General features: G+C 53.5%; 1 protein-coding gene across 1 annotated transcript in view; it reads left to right on the plus strand.

Annotated features, from left to right (window-relative positions):
* NTSR1 (neurotensin receptor 1) overlaps positions 1-16,662 on the plus strand; it is a 54,751-nt gene extending 38,089 nt beyond the window's left edge. Inside the window, exons 2-4 of the mRNA XM_009215792.4 lie at positions 10,136-10,337; positions 12,495-12,585; positions 13,895-16,662. Of these exons, the coding sequence (XP_009214056.2) occupies positions 10,136-10,337; positions 12,495-12,585; positions 13,895-14,144 (543 nt within the window). The 3' untranslated portion in view covers positions 14,145-16,662. The remainder of the gene's footprint in view (positions 1-10,135; positions 10,338-12,494; positions 12,586-13,894) is intronic.
* Positions 16,663-16,949: the final 287 nt, after the last annotated feature.

Consider the following 16,949-nt stretch of genomic DNA (forward strand, 5'->3'; position numbering starts at 1 on the left):
ACCAACCACCCAGAGGCTGCAGCCTCACCCAGATCCCCCTAACACACCTGCTGTTTCATTGTCTAACCTTTCACTCAACCTCCCTCCTCCTCAACAAAATTACAAATGTGAGGGGGCAGAGGCCAGGCTGTCCCTCCCGTAGGCCTGGCCCCACCAGCCGTCGCCCCAGCGTGTCCCATCCCAGCCTCCCGAGTCACAGCCCTGTGCCCCCCAATTTGCTCCCTTTTCTACACCCAAGGGAGCACAGTCAGTGCTCCGGGAACTGAGGCAGCACCTCTGGGCTCACTCTTCTAGAAATGATGCTGAGGGGCCGGGCGCGGTGGCTCACGCCTGTAATCCCAGCACTTTGGGAGGCTGAGGTGGGCGGATCATGAGGTCAGGAGATCGAGACCATCCTGGCTAACGTGGTGAAACCCGTCTTTACTAAAAATACAAAAAAATTAGCCAGGTGTGGCAGCTGGGCACCTGTAGTCCCAGCTACTCGGGAGGCTGAGGCAGGAGAATGGCGTGAACCCGGGAGGCGGAGCTTGCAGTGAGCCGAGATCGCACCACTGCACTCCAGCCTGGGTGACAGAGCAAGACTCCGTCTCAAAAAAAACTAAAAATAAATAAAAAATAAAAAATTAGCTGGGCATGGTGGCGCGTGCCTGTAATCCCAGCTACTTAGGAAGGCTGAGGCAGGAGAATTGCTTGAACCTGGGAGGTGGAGGTTGCGATGAGCCGAGATTGCGCCACTGCTCTCCAGCCTGGGCAACAAGAGCAAAGCTCGGTCTCACACACAAAAAAAAAAAAAAGAAAGAAAGAAAGAAAAGAAAAAAGAAATGGAGCCCAGGAGGACCTGCCGAGCTCACAGCTGGCCAGGGAGCAAGCCAGGCCACCCTTCCTGGCACCAAACCCCAGGCACTCGGCTGCCTCCCAAAGACTTGAGGCCCTACCAGCCACTCAAACGCCATCCCCCAGACCCAGACAGGGCCAGGAGGCAGGGGATGGCCGCTGAGGGGTGCACACAGCAGAGGATACTGCCCGAAGCACGAATGAGATTCCCATGGAGGCAGCCCCACCTCCAGACCACCACGGCTGTCACAGCAGACACCCCTGTCTCCCACCACGACCTTCTGCTCCGAAACAATCACCCCCAAAACCTCAGACCCAGCCACTGAGGCCCACAGCCCAGAGCCCAGCTACCCAGCCGGCTCCGAGGTGGGTGGCCCAGCCAGTTCCTGCCACCTGAGGGTGCTGGTACACACACCAGACTCAGAGGGAGACCCAGACAGACAGCGACACAGAGACAGAGATACAGAGACACAGAGGAAAACAGAGATACAGAGAGAGAGACACAGAGAGACACAGAGACAGAGATACAGAGACACAAGAAAACAGAGAGAGATAGAGACAGAGACACAGATAAGATACAACCGAGATAAACAGATGCAGGAAAACAGACTCAGAGAGAGACACAGGAGAACAGAGACACAGAGATACAGAGATAGAGACACAGAGAAACAACAGAGACACACAGAGACAGAGACACAGGAAAACACACAGAGATATGCAGAGAGAGACACCACAGAGGCACAGGCACAGGAAGGAAAACATACAAGGAGAGAGAGACAGAGTCACAGAAAAACAGAGACATCACAGGAGAAAGACACAAAGAGAGACAGAGACACATGTTCTGTGTCGCCTCCAAATCCAGCTGTGGCGCGGACCCCGCTGGGACTGGACAGCCTCGCCGTCCCCAGGGCTTCCCTGATGTCGGCCGCGACCCTCCCCTGCTGCTTGGAATTGCAAAGCCAGGTGGTCTGGGAGTCACAGCCACCACGCGTCCCCCAGAATATTCATGGGGCTGGGCCAGGTGACTCCCTGCTCTCTTTAGAGACAAACAGAAAGACTCCAGGGTGCTGAGGCGTCCTCTGGCCGGCCCTGCGTGACCTTCAAGCTGCTTGAGTCCACTACACAAAGTCCCTCAAGGCCACCCTATGTGGCCAGGGCTGAGACGCCTAGAGAGGTAGACGCTCAGCCTGGGCAGGGACGGGGGCCAGACCTAGCAGGGGTCAGAGAAGGGGTCAGCCAGGAGGAAGGTCCAGGCTGCCGCCCGGCGGGTCACACTACCCCAGCCTGGCCATCTGCTTCCTGTTCAGTTCTCACCCTCTGAGTTCTCAGGTCCTTGAGTTTGCAGGACCGTATGCCAGGAGTGCTCAGGGTCCCTGCAGGCTCGTGGGTGCCATCAGGTCAGAGAGGAGAAGTCACCTTTGAGCAGAGGCCTTCCCGGAACCCCCAGCACTACCGCAGCCAGGCTGCCACAAGCATCGCTGTGTCTGTAGCTCTTATTGGCCCTGAAGTTACTGCAGGTGGTTCTGTCAGTGGTCTCTCCTCCCCAGGATCCAGGACCCCTGATGGGAGGGGCTCCTATGCCTTCTCCAAGGCAGTGATGTTTGTGGGAGGGGACGGAAGGAGGAAGGGAGAAAGGTGGAGGGAAGCTAGACTAACCAAGAGAAAAGGGAGAAGACGTAGCTAAAATCAGAAGTGAAAGAAGAGACTTTATGAGATGCCACAGAAATCAAAAGGATCATAATAAACTGTGAACAATTTTATACAAACCAGCTGGACAGCCTGGAAGAAATGGATACATTCCTAGAATGTAAAGAAACTCACAAGCTTCCTAGAGTCAAACGTGAAGAAATGGAAAATCTGAAAGGACCAATAACAAATAAGGAGACTGAATCAGTTATCAAAAACGTCCCAAAAAAGAAAACCCCAGGGCAGGACCAGGTTGCTTCGCTGATGGATGCTACAAACATTTAAAGAAGAATTAACACCAGTCCTTATACAATTCTGAAAATGTGAAGAGGAAGGAACACTTTCTAACTCATCTTACGAGGTCAGCATTGTCCTGACACCAAAGCCAGAGAATGACGCTATGAGAAAAGAACCAAGAGGCAAAAATTCTCAACAAAATACTAGCAAACTGCATTCAACACCATGTTGAAAGGATCATCCTTCATGAGCAGGTGGGATTTATCCCTGGGATGCAAACATGGTTCAGCACACGCGAATCAGTAAACGTGATTCACCATATGAACAGAATGAAGGACAAGAGCCAGAAAAAGCATTTGACAAAACTCAGCATCCTTTCATGATAAAAACACTCAACAAATTGGGTATTGAAGGCATGCTACGCAATAAAGGCCATGTGTGACAGACCCACAGCTAACACCACACTCAGTATAAATACCACGTATGACAGACCCACAGCCAACGTCACACTCAGTGTAAAGGCCACGTATGACAGACCCATAGCTAATACCACACTCAGTGTAAAGGCCACGTATGACCCACAGCTAACACCACACTCAGTGTAAAGGCCACATATGACAGACCCATAGCTATCGCAACACTCAGTGTAAAGGCCACGTATGACAGACCCACAGCTAATACCACACTCAGTGTGAAGACCACATATGACAGACCCACAGCTAACACCACACTCAGTGGTAAGAAGTAGAAAGCTTTTTCTCTAAGGTCAGGCAAAGCAAGGATGCTCTACTCAACATGGTCCTGGAAGGCCTAGCCAGAGTCATTAAGCAAGGCAAAGCAATAAAAGGCATTCACATCAGAAAGGAAGAAGTAAAATTTTCTCTGCAGATGACATGAACTTATGTATAGAAAACCCTAAAGACTCCACCAAAAAAAAAAAAAAAAAAGCTGTTAGAACTAATAAACACATTGAATAAAGTTGCAGGATAAAAAATTGACATATGAAAATGAGTTGTGTCTCTATACACTAACAATGAATTATCCCAAAAAGAAATCAAGAGGGCTGGGCACAGTGGCTCACACCTATAATCCCAGCAGTTTGGGAGGCCAAGGCGGGTGGATCACCTGAGGTCAGGGGTTCGAAACCAGCCTGGCCAACATGGCAAAACCCAGTCTCTATTAAAAATACAGAACTAGCTGGGCATGGTGGCACATGCCTATAATCCCAGCTACTTGGGAGGCTGAGGCAGCAGAATTGCTTGGACCTGAGAGGCAGAGGTTGCAGTGAGCCAAAATGGTGCCATTGCACTCCAGCCTGGGCAACAAGAATGAGAATCTGTCTCAAAACAACAACAACAAAAAAAAAGCAAGAAAACAATCCCATTTACAATAACATCAAAAAGAGTAAATTTAACCAAGGAAGTAAAAGACCTGTACACTGAATGTAACATGATGAAAGAAATTGACACAAATAAATGGAAAGATATCTCATGTTCATGGTTTGCAAGAATTAATAGTGTTAAAATTTTTGTACTACCCAAAGTGATCTAAGGATTCAGTGTAATCCCTATCAAAATTTCAATGACATTTTATGCAAAATAGAAAAAAAATCCTAGGATTCATATTTAACCACAAAAGAGCTCAAATAGTCAAAGCAATATTAAGAAAGAACAAAACTGAAGGCATCACACTTCCTAATTTCTTTTTATATTACAAAGCTATAGTAATCAAAACAGCATGGTACTAACCCCACATAGATCCATGGAACAGAACAGAGAGCCCAGAAATAAACCCACTTTTGTACAGTCAAATAATCTTTGACAAGGTGCTATGGTTTGAATGTCCCCTCCAAAACTCATATTAAAACTTCATCCCCAGTGTGACAGGATTGAGAGGTAGAGCCTTTCAGAGGTGATGGGATCTGTGAGGATTCAGCCCTCATGAATGGATTAATCCATTCATAAATAAATAAGTTAATGGATTAAGGGGCGATCACACAAGGGGAGCTGGTGGCTTTATGAGACGAGAAAGAGAGACCTGGGCTAGCATGCTCAGCCCCCTCTGCATGTGATGCCCCACGCCATGGTGGAACTTTTCCAAGAGTCCCCCCCAGCGAGAAGGCTCTCATCAGTTGCATCCCTTGGACCTTGGACTTCCCAGCCTCCATAACCATGATAAATACATGCCTTTTCTTTATAAATTACCCAGTTTCAGGTCTTCTGTTATAAGCAACATAAAATGGACTTAGACACAAGGGCACCAATACACGGTGGGGAAAAAGCAGTCTCCTCAGTGATGGGAAAACTGGATATCCCCATGCAAAAGAATGAAATTGCACCCTTATCTCACCCCATGCAAAAAAAAAAAAATCAGCTTAAAGTGGATTAAAGATCTAAACATAAAACCTGAAACTGTAACACTGCTAGGAGAAAACATAGAAGAAAAGCTTCTTGACATTGGTCTCGGCAATGATTTTTTTATGACAGCAAAAACACAGGCAACAAAAACAACGTAAATGAGACTACATTAAATTGAAAAGTCTCTGCACAGCAGAAGAAACAACAAAATGAAAAGGCAGTCTACAAAATGGGAGAAAAATAAGCAACTTAAAAATGGAAAAGGGACCTGAGTAGACATTTTTCCAAAGAAGAGCTACATATGGCCAATGGGTTTATGAAAGGTGCTCAACACAACACCACTAGTCATCAGGAAACGGCAAATCAAAACCACGGTGAGCTACCCCCGTACACCTGTTATGATGGCGACCATCAAAAAGCAGGCAGATAACTAGTGGTGGGGACAATGTGGCGAAAAGGGAATCCTGGTGCACTGTTGGTGGGAATGTATGAAACGGGTACAGCTGTTACGGAAAACAGTATGGGGACTCCCAAAAAAATTAAAGATGGAACCACCATAGGATCCAGCAATCCTACTTCTGGGTGTTTATGCAAAGGAAATGGAATCTGGATCTTGAAAAGATCCCTGCAAGCCCATGTCCACTGCAGCACTGTTCACAATAGCCAAAATACGGAATCACCCCAAGTGTCCCTCGACAGACCCACGGATCGAGAGAGCGTGGTGCGGATACACAGCGGAGTGCTGCTCCGTCTTGAAAAACAAGCAGATCTTGTCATTTGCAGTAACCTCAATAAACCTGGGGACATTATGCTAAGTGAAATAAGCCAGGCGCAGAAAGACAAATACTGTGTGATCTCGCTTATGTGTGGAATCTGAAAAAGCCAAACTCGTGAAAACAGAGAACAGAGCGCTGAGTGCTGGCGGAGGGGAATGAGGAACGGGGAGAGGACGATCAGGGGCTGCGAAGTTTCAGGTATAAGGCGAGTAAGTGCTGGCGGAGGGGAATGAGGAACGGGGAGAGGACGATCAGGGGCTGCGAAGTTTCAGGTATAAGGCGAGTAAGTTCTGGAGCTTTGAGGTACGGCATGAGGACCAGAGTTAACAATACTGTATCGCACACTCAAAATTTCCTAGAATAAATCTTGTGTTCTCACTACAATAAAAGGGGGTCACTATGTGAGGTGATGGATGTGTTCATTAGCTTGATGGTGGTGATCACTTCACAATTATCCATAGATCAAAACATCACATCGTACACAGTAAATAGATACAAATTTTTTGAGATGGGCATCTCGCTCTGTCACTGAGGCTGGAGTGCAGTGACACAGTCATAGCTCACTGTAGCCTCAAACTCCTGGGCTCAAGCACTCCTCCCATCTCAGCCTCCCAAGTAGCTGGCACTATAGGCATATGTCACCATGCCTGGATGACTTTTTAGTTTTTGTAGAGATGGGGTCTCACTATGTTGCCCAGACTGGTCTGAAACTCCTGGCCTCAAGGGATCTTCCTGCCTCAGCCTCCCAAAATACTGAGATTCTAGGAATGAACCACGGTACCTGGCCAATAGATACAATTTTTGTTTGTCAATTATCCCTCAATAAAGCTGTGGGAAAAGGTTAAAAATACATACATTTAAATTTAAAACTTCCATGAAGGTTTTTGGTTTTAGGTTTTAATCATTTCAATCTTCTCGCCATCTGGAATTTTTTTGGTGTAAGATCTCTGAGTTATGGTACAAGCTCCAGGAACTAAGTCAAATTGTCTTATCCCTTAAAAAAAGGAATATTTATTTCTCTCAAGACACACTGAAAGTCCAACAGGCACCGCTTGATCCAAGAGCACAAACGACGTCCTAGGGTGCTCTGTTCCACCGGTGCTGGCTCCATTCTTTGGCAGGTCTTCCCTAAAAGGTAGGAAAACGGCACCGATGGCCACAGATGCATTTCCCGCTCAGTGAGCCCAGGCAAAGCTGGTGTCTAACAAAGGCCTGGGGCCGGCCCTCATCAGACAAATGTGATTGGTGCAAATCTTTGGCTGACCTGTCCAATGAGGGTCCACCCAGGCCTGTTGGGATGTGTTGATTGGCCAGGTCTGGGCCACATGCCAGCTGGATGGAGGGTGCACGGCTCCCCAGGGGAAGGAGGCTGTGGTCCAGGCCATCAGCTGTCCAGCACCATGCCTGGGTGGCCAGTCTTCTGCCCGATGATCTGGATGCTGTCTCCATCACAGACGGAGCTTCTGTCTGATCTGGCACAGTCAATGCCGAATTCCCCTCATTAAGGTCACTCACAGTGACACTCAGGTACATCCCGGTGGCTGGCAAGGCTGAGGCTCCCTTGTCTCAGTGACCTGCCACACTGCCTTTCAAGAGCCTTCCTGGCCATTCTGAGACTATTTCCCACTTGAATTGTAGAGTCCGTGTGTCTATGCACATAGCTCTCGTGTTTTATGGGGACTGGATGTACAGAGGTGATCTCAACGGGTCCTTCTGTCCAGGAAGGGGCCTGTCCTTGCCCCTGCTCAGTCCTTCCCTCACCCCGGCAGCATCGCAGCCTTTCCTCCGAGCCCTGCGCTGCTCACGGACGTGCTCCCTTTGCTTGTCGTGGAGGTGAGGGCAGCTCCTTACTCAGAGAGGGAGAGATTACAGGAAAGGACACCATGAGCCAAAGCCCTGCTTCCAGCTGTGCGTCTGGGAAGAGAAGGCTGGCCCCGGGAGTCAGGGTGCATTCCCCTCACCCCCCAGTCCTACTCAGCTTCAGTCTCCAGGGTGGACAGGTGGGGGAGGCGGGGGAGGGCCACACTCCCTCTGCAAGGCGGGGCTGCCCTGCCTCTGTCCCCACACACGGCCCTGCGGCAGCCTCTGCTCCCTCCCTCTGGAAACTGCAGGATCCTTCCACAGGGGCATCCAGGGGGCCGGGGCCAGACCACCGGCCCTGGGGCAGCTACCACCGGCCCCCAGAGGTAGCTATTTTTGCCGCCCGTGTCGGTGAGGTTGGTATTTTAAATGTTTTGACATTTAAAATCTGTGTTGGATACATTGGTGCTGTTTAAACTATCCCCGGATTGCAGTGACTCACAGGGAATTGATTTGTCTCCTGAGACTGGGCCTGGCCATCCCCCGTCCCCGCTCCCAGCAGCCCGAGTGGGAAGAGGGAGTTTTTACCTGCCCCCAGTCCCACCAGCACCTTGTTGTCCTGCAGAAGGTGGACTTCAGCCAGAGCAGCAGAAATGAGGGACATGGGGCAGCCTCAGATCCAGACACCCATGCAGGGGAGGGCAGAAGAGACCCGTCGTCCAGCCAGGGTCAGCAGCAGTGGCAGTGGCTGTCAGGAGCCCACACAGGTGGCAGGAGCGAGGGACGCGGGGCTGGCAGGTGCAGGACGCTGCCTTCCGGGGGTTTGAGTGCCCCTTCTCCATGCATGTCTTCTGATCTGTTAGCAGAACTCTGCTGAAATGGAACATGAGGGTGAACTCAGGCTGCCTCCTCCCTGAAGGCCTCTGAGTGCTTCTGAGTGGAGCCGGGAGCTTCAGTGGGAGCAGGAAGGACCTTCAGAGGTGCCTCAGCCAGTGCCCAGAGGGGGCCAGGGAGAAAACCCACCGACATTCTCACGACCCGGCACCTCTCAGTGGCTGCCCTGTCCCATGGCCACCGCCGCCTTCATTAGCGGGACACGGTGAGGATTGTCCTCACTGGGACCGTCCTGACTTGGACTGTTGAGGCCACACGGCTCTGCCCTCCCTGGTGGGAGGAGGTCGGGAGGGAGGTGGCCCCTGCAGCCCAGCCCAGGGAATCCCACGGCAGATACTCCTGAACTTTCTACTGAAATCACAGCCACGGGCCGCAGAGCCAGTACACGCCACTTCTCCAAGATTCCCAAAAGCTTCTTGGAATCAGAAATTCAGCATGAGGATCCCAGGCAGCTTGGCAGAGAGGGGACAGCCTCCGTCTCTGGCACCAGATCGAACCCGCAAGTGCGGAAGCCAAAGGCACCAAGATCTGGCTTGCAGAGAAGAGCATCATACAAAGAATCCAAGGCCAAGGAAGGTTTTAAAGCCATTGATGGCTGTTATTCCACTGCCCCGGGGAGGGGTGCCGGTTTCTCCACTGGAAGCTGGGCCGTGGCCGTCCTGGCGGGTTCTCCTGCTGCGCGTCCACAGACGCATCCCCTTCCTGTTCTGAGCAGCAGCTCTGGTTGAGGAGGAGGCTGAGCCACTGCCCCATCTGGGGAAGCCATGGCCACGCTGCCGGTGCCTGCAGAGTCACGTCTCAGCCAGGAGTCGCAGAAGGAGCGGGACTCAGCTCGGGCCAGGCTCAGATCCAGGCGCAGCCCCTCCTGCGCTGGAGTCTTTGGGCAGGACCACTAGCCTGTCCAGGACTTGGATCAGGTGCCGAGTAGCTGTGATGACCCAGCCTTGTGGGTTGATGTGGAAGCTAGAGTTGGGGAGCGGGGCTCCAGGTGCTAATAACAGGGGCCCTGTACCTTTCAATGCCCTGAGAGGTAGCTGGGGTGGGCGAGAGGAAGGGGCTTCTATTAGTGTGAGCTATCAGGACCTAAGAGAACCGTCTGCACACAGCTGCAAGGGCAGAGCTTGGCTGTCCCACAAGACGGGCCTCGGAGGGGGCAGCCACGTGCTTGCGGGCCTCAGCCATAAACACAACGTGTCCAGACCTGGGAACCAAGAGCCCAGGGCCTTTGCCACAGCCGGGACACCCCAGTGTTTGTGTTCCTTGCTGTGTATAAGTGGGACCCTCAGGAGGGGCCCATGAAGGTGGGGGAGTCTGTGAACAACTTCCCAGTCCGAGGCAGGGTCGGGAGCAGGCTGAGGGCCAGCTTGGAACAGCGGCTGGGGTGGCTGTGTCTTCCGGGCAGCTGGGATAGGGCCGGACCTCCTGAACTTGTGTTGATTGAGGGCCTCGCACCTAGCAGGCCTGACACTCCAGCCAGCACGGCAGGCATCCCAGGTGGGGGTGCGTGAGTCCCGCTGCTGGCTCTGACGGCCTCCCCCTTCCTCTCCGCAGGTCAACACCTTTATGTCCTTCATATTCCCCATGGTGGTCATCTCGGTCCTGAACACCATCATTGCCAACAAGCTGACTGTCATGGTACGCCAGGCGGCCGAGCAGGGCCAGGTGTGCACGGTTGGGGGCGAGCACAGCACATTCAGCATGGCCATCGAGCCCGGAAGGGTCCAGGCCCTGCGGCACGGCGTGCGCGTTCTACGTACGTAACCTCTGGGCCCTCCAGGGGCGGGAGGCAGGCCAGGGCCAGCAAAGGCAGCGAGCGCTGAACCACCCCAAGCCTGGGCAAGGTTTAAAGACATAGGGATGGAGCTATCAGGCCAAGACCCAAGGGTGCCAGCTCCCCCCAGGGGTGAGTGCCATTCTGCACTCCATCCCTCCATCTATCCATCCATCCTTCCTTCCCTCTATCCATCCATCCTTCCCTCCATCCATCCATCCTTCCTTCCCTCCATCCATCTACCCCTCCCTCCTCCCTTCATCCCTCCCTCCATCCAACCATCCCTCTCTCCCTCCCTCCATTCACTCCTCTACCTCTCCCTCCCTCCCTTCCTCCCTCCTCCCATCGACGATCTTTATTCGACCTTTACCGATCTTCTTCCTTCGACTTTTATCCTCTTTCAACGATCGCCGATCTCGAGATTGTTTGATCGGTTTGTTTATGATGTTGCTTCCTTCCTTTGGTCGGTTCGAGATATGGTTTGCCAGGATCCTAAGGGAGCCTGGCCCTGGGCTCAGCCTTCCCTGCTCATGGGAACCAGCCAGAGCTTTGGACACAGAGCTCTCAGGGCTAGTGAAGCCTGGGCGTGGGCTCACACAGGCAGGGTACCCATTCTGTCAAACCCCATGGGAGGACCAGCCCCAGCTCAGGACTGCTGGCTTGCCACCCCAGGTGTGTCCTGCCCATGCAGCCTGTTTTACTGTAGCAGCCATCCTAATAGATTTGAGGCATCTCACAGGTTTAGATTTGCATTTCTAGTATTTAGGATTAATGGACACAACATCTTTCATGTGCTTGTTGACCATTTGTATCTTCTTTGGAGAAATATCTGAGTCCTTTGCCCATTTTTTGGAATTGGATTTTTGTTTTCATAATATTTTAAGAGTTATAATTTTTTTTTTTTTGAGACTGGCCTGCCTTGTTTTCCGCCTCAGGCTGGGAGTGCAGTGGCCAGATCTCAGCTCACTGTAAGCTCCTCAGCCTCCCCGGTTCACGCTTTATTCTGCCTCAGCCCCGGTAGCTGGGACTACAGGCTCTCAGCCACCTCACTCGCTAGTTTTCTTTCTGTATTTTTAGTAGAGACGGGTTCTCACCCTGTTAGCTAGGATGGTCTCGATCTCCTCTGGACCTCGTGACCTGCCTCCTGCCTCCCAAAGTGCTGGGATTACAGGCTGAGCCATCATACCGCCAAGAAAGCTATAATTTTGAGGTTAACTCATTATCAGATGTGATTTGCAAATATTTTCTCCCTTTCTATGCGCCGACTTCCACTCTCCCGATGGCATCCTTTGATACACAGAAATTTAGTGTTTATGTTGTTCAATTTATCTACTTTTTTCTTTTGTGACCTGTGCTTTTGGTGTCATACCCAAGAAATCATTGCCAAACTCAATGTTGTGAAGTCATTATGTTTTCTCCCAGGAGTTTTATGGTTTTAGTTCTTATGTTCAGGTCTTTAATCCACTTCAAGTCCATTGTTGTATATGGTGTGAGGGGAGGATCCACCTTCATATAAGTGGATGTCCCGTTTTCCTAACACCCTTTGTTGAATAGACTGTCCTTTCCCCACTGAATGGTCTTGTTGAAGATCACTTGACCATAAAGGTGAGGGTTCGTTTCTGGGATTTCTAGTGTATTCCCTTGGTCTATTTGTCTATCTTTAAGCCAGCACAACCCTGTAACTTTGTAGTAAGTTTTGAAATCAAGAAGTGTAAGACCTCCAACTTTATTTTCTTACAAGATTGTTTTGGCTGCCCAGGATCCTTTGAGATTTCATATGAATTGTAGGATAGATTTTTCTATTTCTGCAAAAAGCATTCTTGAAATTTGATAGGGATGGAATCTGTAGAGGGCTTTGGGTAGCACTGATACCGTAACAATATCAAGCCTTCCAATCCATGAACATGGGATGTCTCCCTGCACCTCCCTCAGGCCATGTGTCTCTTTCTCTGAGGCCATTATCTCTCTGTCTCTGAGGCCACGTTTCCGTCTCTGATCCAGTGTCTACCTCCCTGAGCCCATGCCTCTCCCTTTCTGAGCCTGTGTCCTGTCTCTGAGCCTGTGTCTCCCTCCCCAAGCTCACGTCTCTCCCTCTCTGAGCCCGTGTCCTATCTCTGAGCCCACGTCTCTGTGCCTCAGGTGCAGTGGTCATCGCCTTTGTGGTCTGCTGGCTGCCCTACCACGTGCGGCGCCTCATGTTCTGCTACATTTCGGACGAGCAGTGGACTCCGTGAGTACTGGGAGGTTGGGTGCTGGACAAGTAAGTGCTCCCAAAACAGTGGGTGGGTGTGGCAGGCACTGCTGAGAGGACCCACTCAGGACAGGGGTGTGGTGTGTCCCCCGGTGAACCCCCTGGGCAGGGGTGTGCTGTGACTGGGGCCGGGAGAAGGCCATGGAGGGATAGGTTCAGGGCAGGGACTGTGCAGGCCAGTCTGGTGCAGAGAAGGAAAGTCGGTCCTAAGAGAGATGGCCCAGGCAGTTTCCTGAAGGTGTAAAGAGAGACATCCCTGGTTCTGCTGGGGACATGGTGGGGGTGTCACCTGCTCATATGGGAGCTGTCAGAGCCCCAAGGCCACCCAGGTTGGACCCACAGGGCTCAGCCTGGAGTTATACTCAGGGCTGTGACTTATGGCAGCAAGAGCTGCAATACTGACAAACTTTGCTTATACAGCAAAGTCAGCAAAGGGAAAAGACACATGGAGTGGGGTCAGGGGGAGACCAGATGCAGTTTCCAGGGCCCCCTCCCAGAGGAGCCTCATGGGACGATGTGGGGGCTGATCACAGGGGCACCCACTGCCTGGCAAAACCCCTACTGTTTGCACCAACAGTTCAGGTGCAGGGAGCCCCCCTCATCCGAAAATGGCAGAGCCTTCCCAAATCCAAAGCCCCAGGCACCAGCCAGAGGCCAGCCTTGCCGCTGGCTGTCCTAAGATGGCACCTTGGGACCTACTTGTGAGCTGTTTTCTGTGCAGTGGGACTGCCAGATTCCAGAATAACAGGTTCCTTCCAGTGACAACCACTGGGGAGGGCGCACCTAGGACCAATGTGGGGGAGAAGGCACAGGCAACAGAGTGCGGTCACCACAAAAGCTTCTGAAACTCGGGACTGCCTGGTGGTAATTGAGCTGCCTGGTGAGGGAGGAGGGCACGGTGTGTGGCTGCTGGGGAGGCGTGGAGGGGGTTCCTGCCCTGGCTGTTTGGTTAGGCCAGGACCAGCTGAGCCCTGGACCCTTGGATGCACAGAGCTGCGAAGGGCAATGCAGGCGGCTGCAGGGAGAGGCAGGGATGGACAAGCAGAGCCCACGCCCCACCTAAAGAAGCCCAGGCTGGGCAGGAGCACAACTGGAACTTGCAGCTGCTCAGGAGAAGCCAGACCCTGGAGTTAGTTGTGAAATGTCCCCATGCGCAGCCATTCTCAAGTGGTGTTTTAATTAGCGTCTGAGCCACCACATCCCTCGGCCACTGTGGCCCCGGCTGTCACCCCCGCCTTGGGGCCCTCAAGAGCTCTGTCTGGGGTCTGAATGCCTCCTCTCCCTGCAGGTTCCTCTACGACTTCTACCACTACTTCTACATGGTGACCAACGCACTCTTTTACGTCAGCTCCACCATCAACCCCATCCTGTACAACCTCGTCTCCGCCAACTTCCGCCACATCTTCCTGGCCACACTGGCCTGCCTCTGCCCTGTGTGGCGGCGTAGGAGGAAGAGGCCAGCCTTCTCGAGGAAGGCCAACAGCGTGTCCAGCAACCACACCCTGTCCAGCAATGCCACCCGCGAGACGCTGTACTAGGCTCTGCGCCCCAGGCCGTGTCCAGGAGGAGCCTGGCCATGGGTCCTTGCCCCCGACAAACAGAGCAGCCCCCACCCGGGAGCCTTGATGGGGGTCGGGCAGAGGCCAGCCTGTGCTGGAGTCTGAGGCCTGGGACCCCCCCTTCCACCCCCCAACCCCTGTTTCTCATCCGCGTCTCCCGGGCCTGTCCCCAACTCCTCCCCACCCCTCCCCCATCTCCTCTTTGAAAGCCAGAACAAGAGAGCGCTCCTCTCCCAGATACGAAAAGGGCCTCTCACAAGGAGAAATTAGTGTGCAGCCAAAGGCGTTTTCTTTGTTCCCGGACTAATGGATGGTTCCAGAGAAGGAAATGAAAGGTGCTGTGTGGGGCTGGGCCTCTGATGTCCGGGCTGCTGTTCCCATGTCCACATCTCTGAGGCCTGCACCCCCTCTGTCTAGCTCGGGGAGTCCAGCCCCAGTCCCACAGGCTCCGTGCCTTTGGGCCTTGCCTGCAGACCCTGCCAGGCAGACCCATGCCCCCCTCCTCAGGCAGTTCCAAGAAAGCCCCCTGACTCTCCCCTTCAGGCCTGGCAAGCTGGGGGCCACTGCTGGGGCCAGGGGTCCCTCCCACCACCCTTGCCGCAGGCAGCCGTAGCCCCCATAAGGGACCATGAGCCCAAAAAGGACAAAAATGGGTTGACCTGGAATCGCCCAGACCTCGGCCTCCCCTCCTCCCTCCCATCTTCACCCAGGCCAAGGCCCAGGGGCTCTGCTGGGACACCAAGTGGGAGGGGGCTCAAGCCTCAGCCTCACGATCTTTAGCTGTGGCCTCTCAGGCTCGGCAGAAGGGACACCGGATCAGGGGCCTGGTCTCCCGCACCTGCCCACGTGGCCATGGCCAGGACGGGGTGTGCATTCCGTGTGCTCTGCTTGTGGCTGTGCAGGCTGACGTCTGGCAGCCATGCCCAGAGCTGGCTTCAGGGTGGGGCCTTGAAAAGGGGAATGTGGGACAGGGGCGATGGTGCCTGGTCCCTGAGTAAGACTCCAGGTCCCAGGAACTCAGGCTTCAGGTGAGAAGGAGCCGTGCGTCCAGGCATCGCTGGCTGGCAGCTCTGGGCTGAGGCACAGACTCATTTGTCACCCTCTGGCGGCGGCAGCCCTAGCCCCAGCCTCCAAGCAGTTGAAAAAGCTGGCGCCTCCTTGGTCTCTAGGATCCAGGCTCCACGGAGGACAGGACTGGCCAGGCCCCTGGCTTAAGAAGGTTGCCTGAGCCCAAGAGAAGACATTCCCAGGAGAAGCTGGCCGGGACCAGCCAGGAGCTGGGAGCCACAGGAAGCAAAAGTCAGCCTTTTCTTCAAAGGATTTCCATGTCTCGGAGCAGCCTTTGCCCAGGGGAAGTGGGCTCTGGGCAGGCTGCCTGCACCAGCCACGTGGACCTGGGACCCGGACACCTGATCTTGAGCTGTGTTCAGCCACTTTGCCTTCTCCAGACTCAGTTTCCCTGTCTGTGAAATGAGAGTTGAATGATATAGTATCTGCAGTCACTTGGATCTGGCTGTTGAGTTGATGGGTTCCTTGAGCCCCACAAAATCCCTCTCCAGCCACAGGACCCTTCGGCTCGCCAAGAACAGGGCCCAGGGGAGTCAGGCCCATTCGCTGCACTTCCTATCAAACCTTGCCTCCCACAAGTCTTGTCAGCCAGGCAGCCCTCCCAGCGACCGAGGGCCACCAACCCCGGGGAAACAGGGCGAGCACAGAGGGACCTTCCTCCCCCACAGAGCTCCCATGACATGGTCTGCTCTGGACAGAGGAGCTTTGCTGCCAGCCAGGGGGGTCCAGAGGCCAGTGCAGCCCCTACCCCTGCTCAGGAGTGCTAGGAGTGGGCTCAGAGTTTAGCAAATGCTAAGGCCCCTCAGGCTGGGCTCTGAACGCGGACCTGGACTCGGAGCCAGACAGGGGAGCCTCAGACCCTTCTCTGGGGCTCCTGGACCTTGGGCCATAATTTCTGAGCCTCGGTTTTCTCGTCTAAAAAACAGGTGTGGTTGTTCTACCCTCTCACCTGGATGGGACTGTTCTGGAGGACACACCCTGGAACAGACAGAATGGTGTCTCTCAGGATGGTGCTCTGAGAAAGGGCAACGTGGATGCCGCACTGCCCCAGACCCTCGGTAGATGCAGGATCTCCAGGGCGGAGTCTGTGACTGTGACTGTGACTGAAGTCGGTTTTTCCTATTGATGTTTTTATGCTCCTCTCTGTGCACTTGCTGTAGGTAGGGACACATGTCCGTGCACCACAGACATACCCACGACACCTGATCTTATATCATTAGCTTGCGGCCAGGTCACGAGGTGTGCCCAGAAGCTGGCCCTGCCTGCCATGAGTGCGTCGGTCATGGAGTCTGGAGCCCCTGAGCTGCCCCCGGTGATGACGCAGCCCTGTAGCTCAAACGCCCACCCCCACTCCCACCATCTGCAGTTGACGAAAACAAACCCCTATCTCTCAATAAAGGTGTCCGAAGGGCCCTGGATGTGGACTTGAGTGTTGAGGGCCTGCACGTGCCCACCCACTCATTCATTCGCTCATTCGTTCATTCAGACACACACCGACGCAGCAGCCAGCCTGCACTGGGCCTCTTACCAAACACCACAGGGCTTTGGCCCCAGAGGCTGGCGGGCGGGGGTGCCAGAATCCCTCTGCTCACAGCCCACCCGCCCTCCCTAATTATTCAAGGAGCAGCAGACCTCCTGCAGGGCCTAGTGACCACTGAGGGGCCTGTGTGGGCAAGTCCTCACTGTCTCCTGAGCTTCAGTCTCCTGATCTGTGCA

The sequence above is a fragment of the Papio anubis genome, chromosome 16, assembly GCF_008728515.1.
Source record: "Papio anubis isolate 15944 chromosome 16, Panubis1.0, whole genome shotgun sequence".
Taxonomy (NCBI): Eukaryota; Metazoa; Chordata; class Mammalia; order Primates; family Cercopithecidae; genus Papio; species Papio anubis.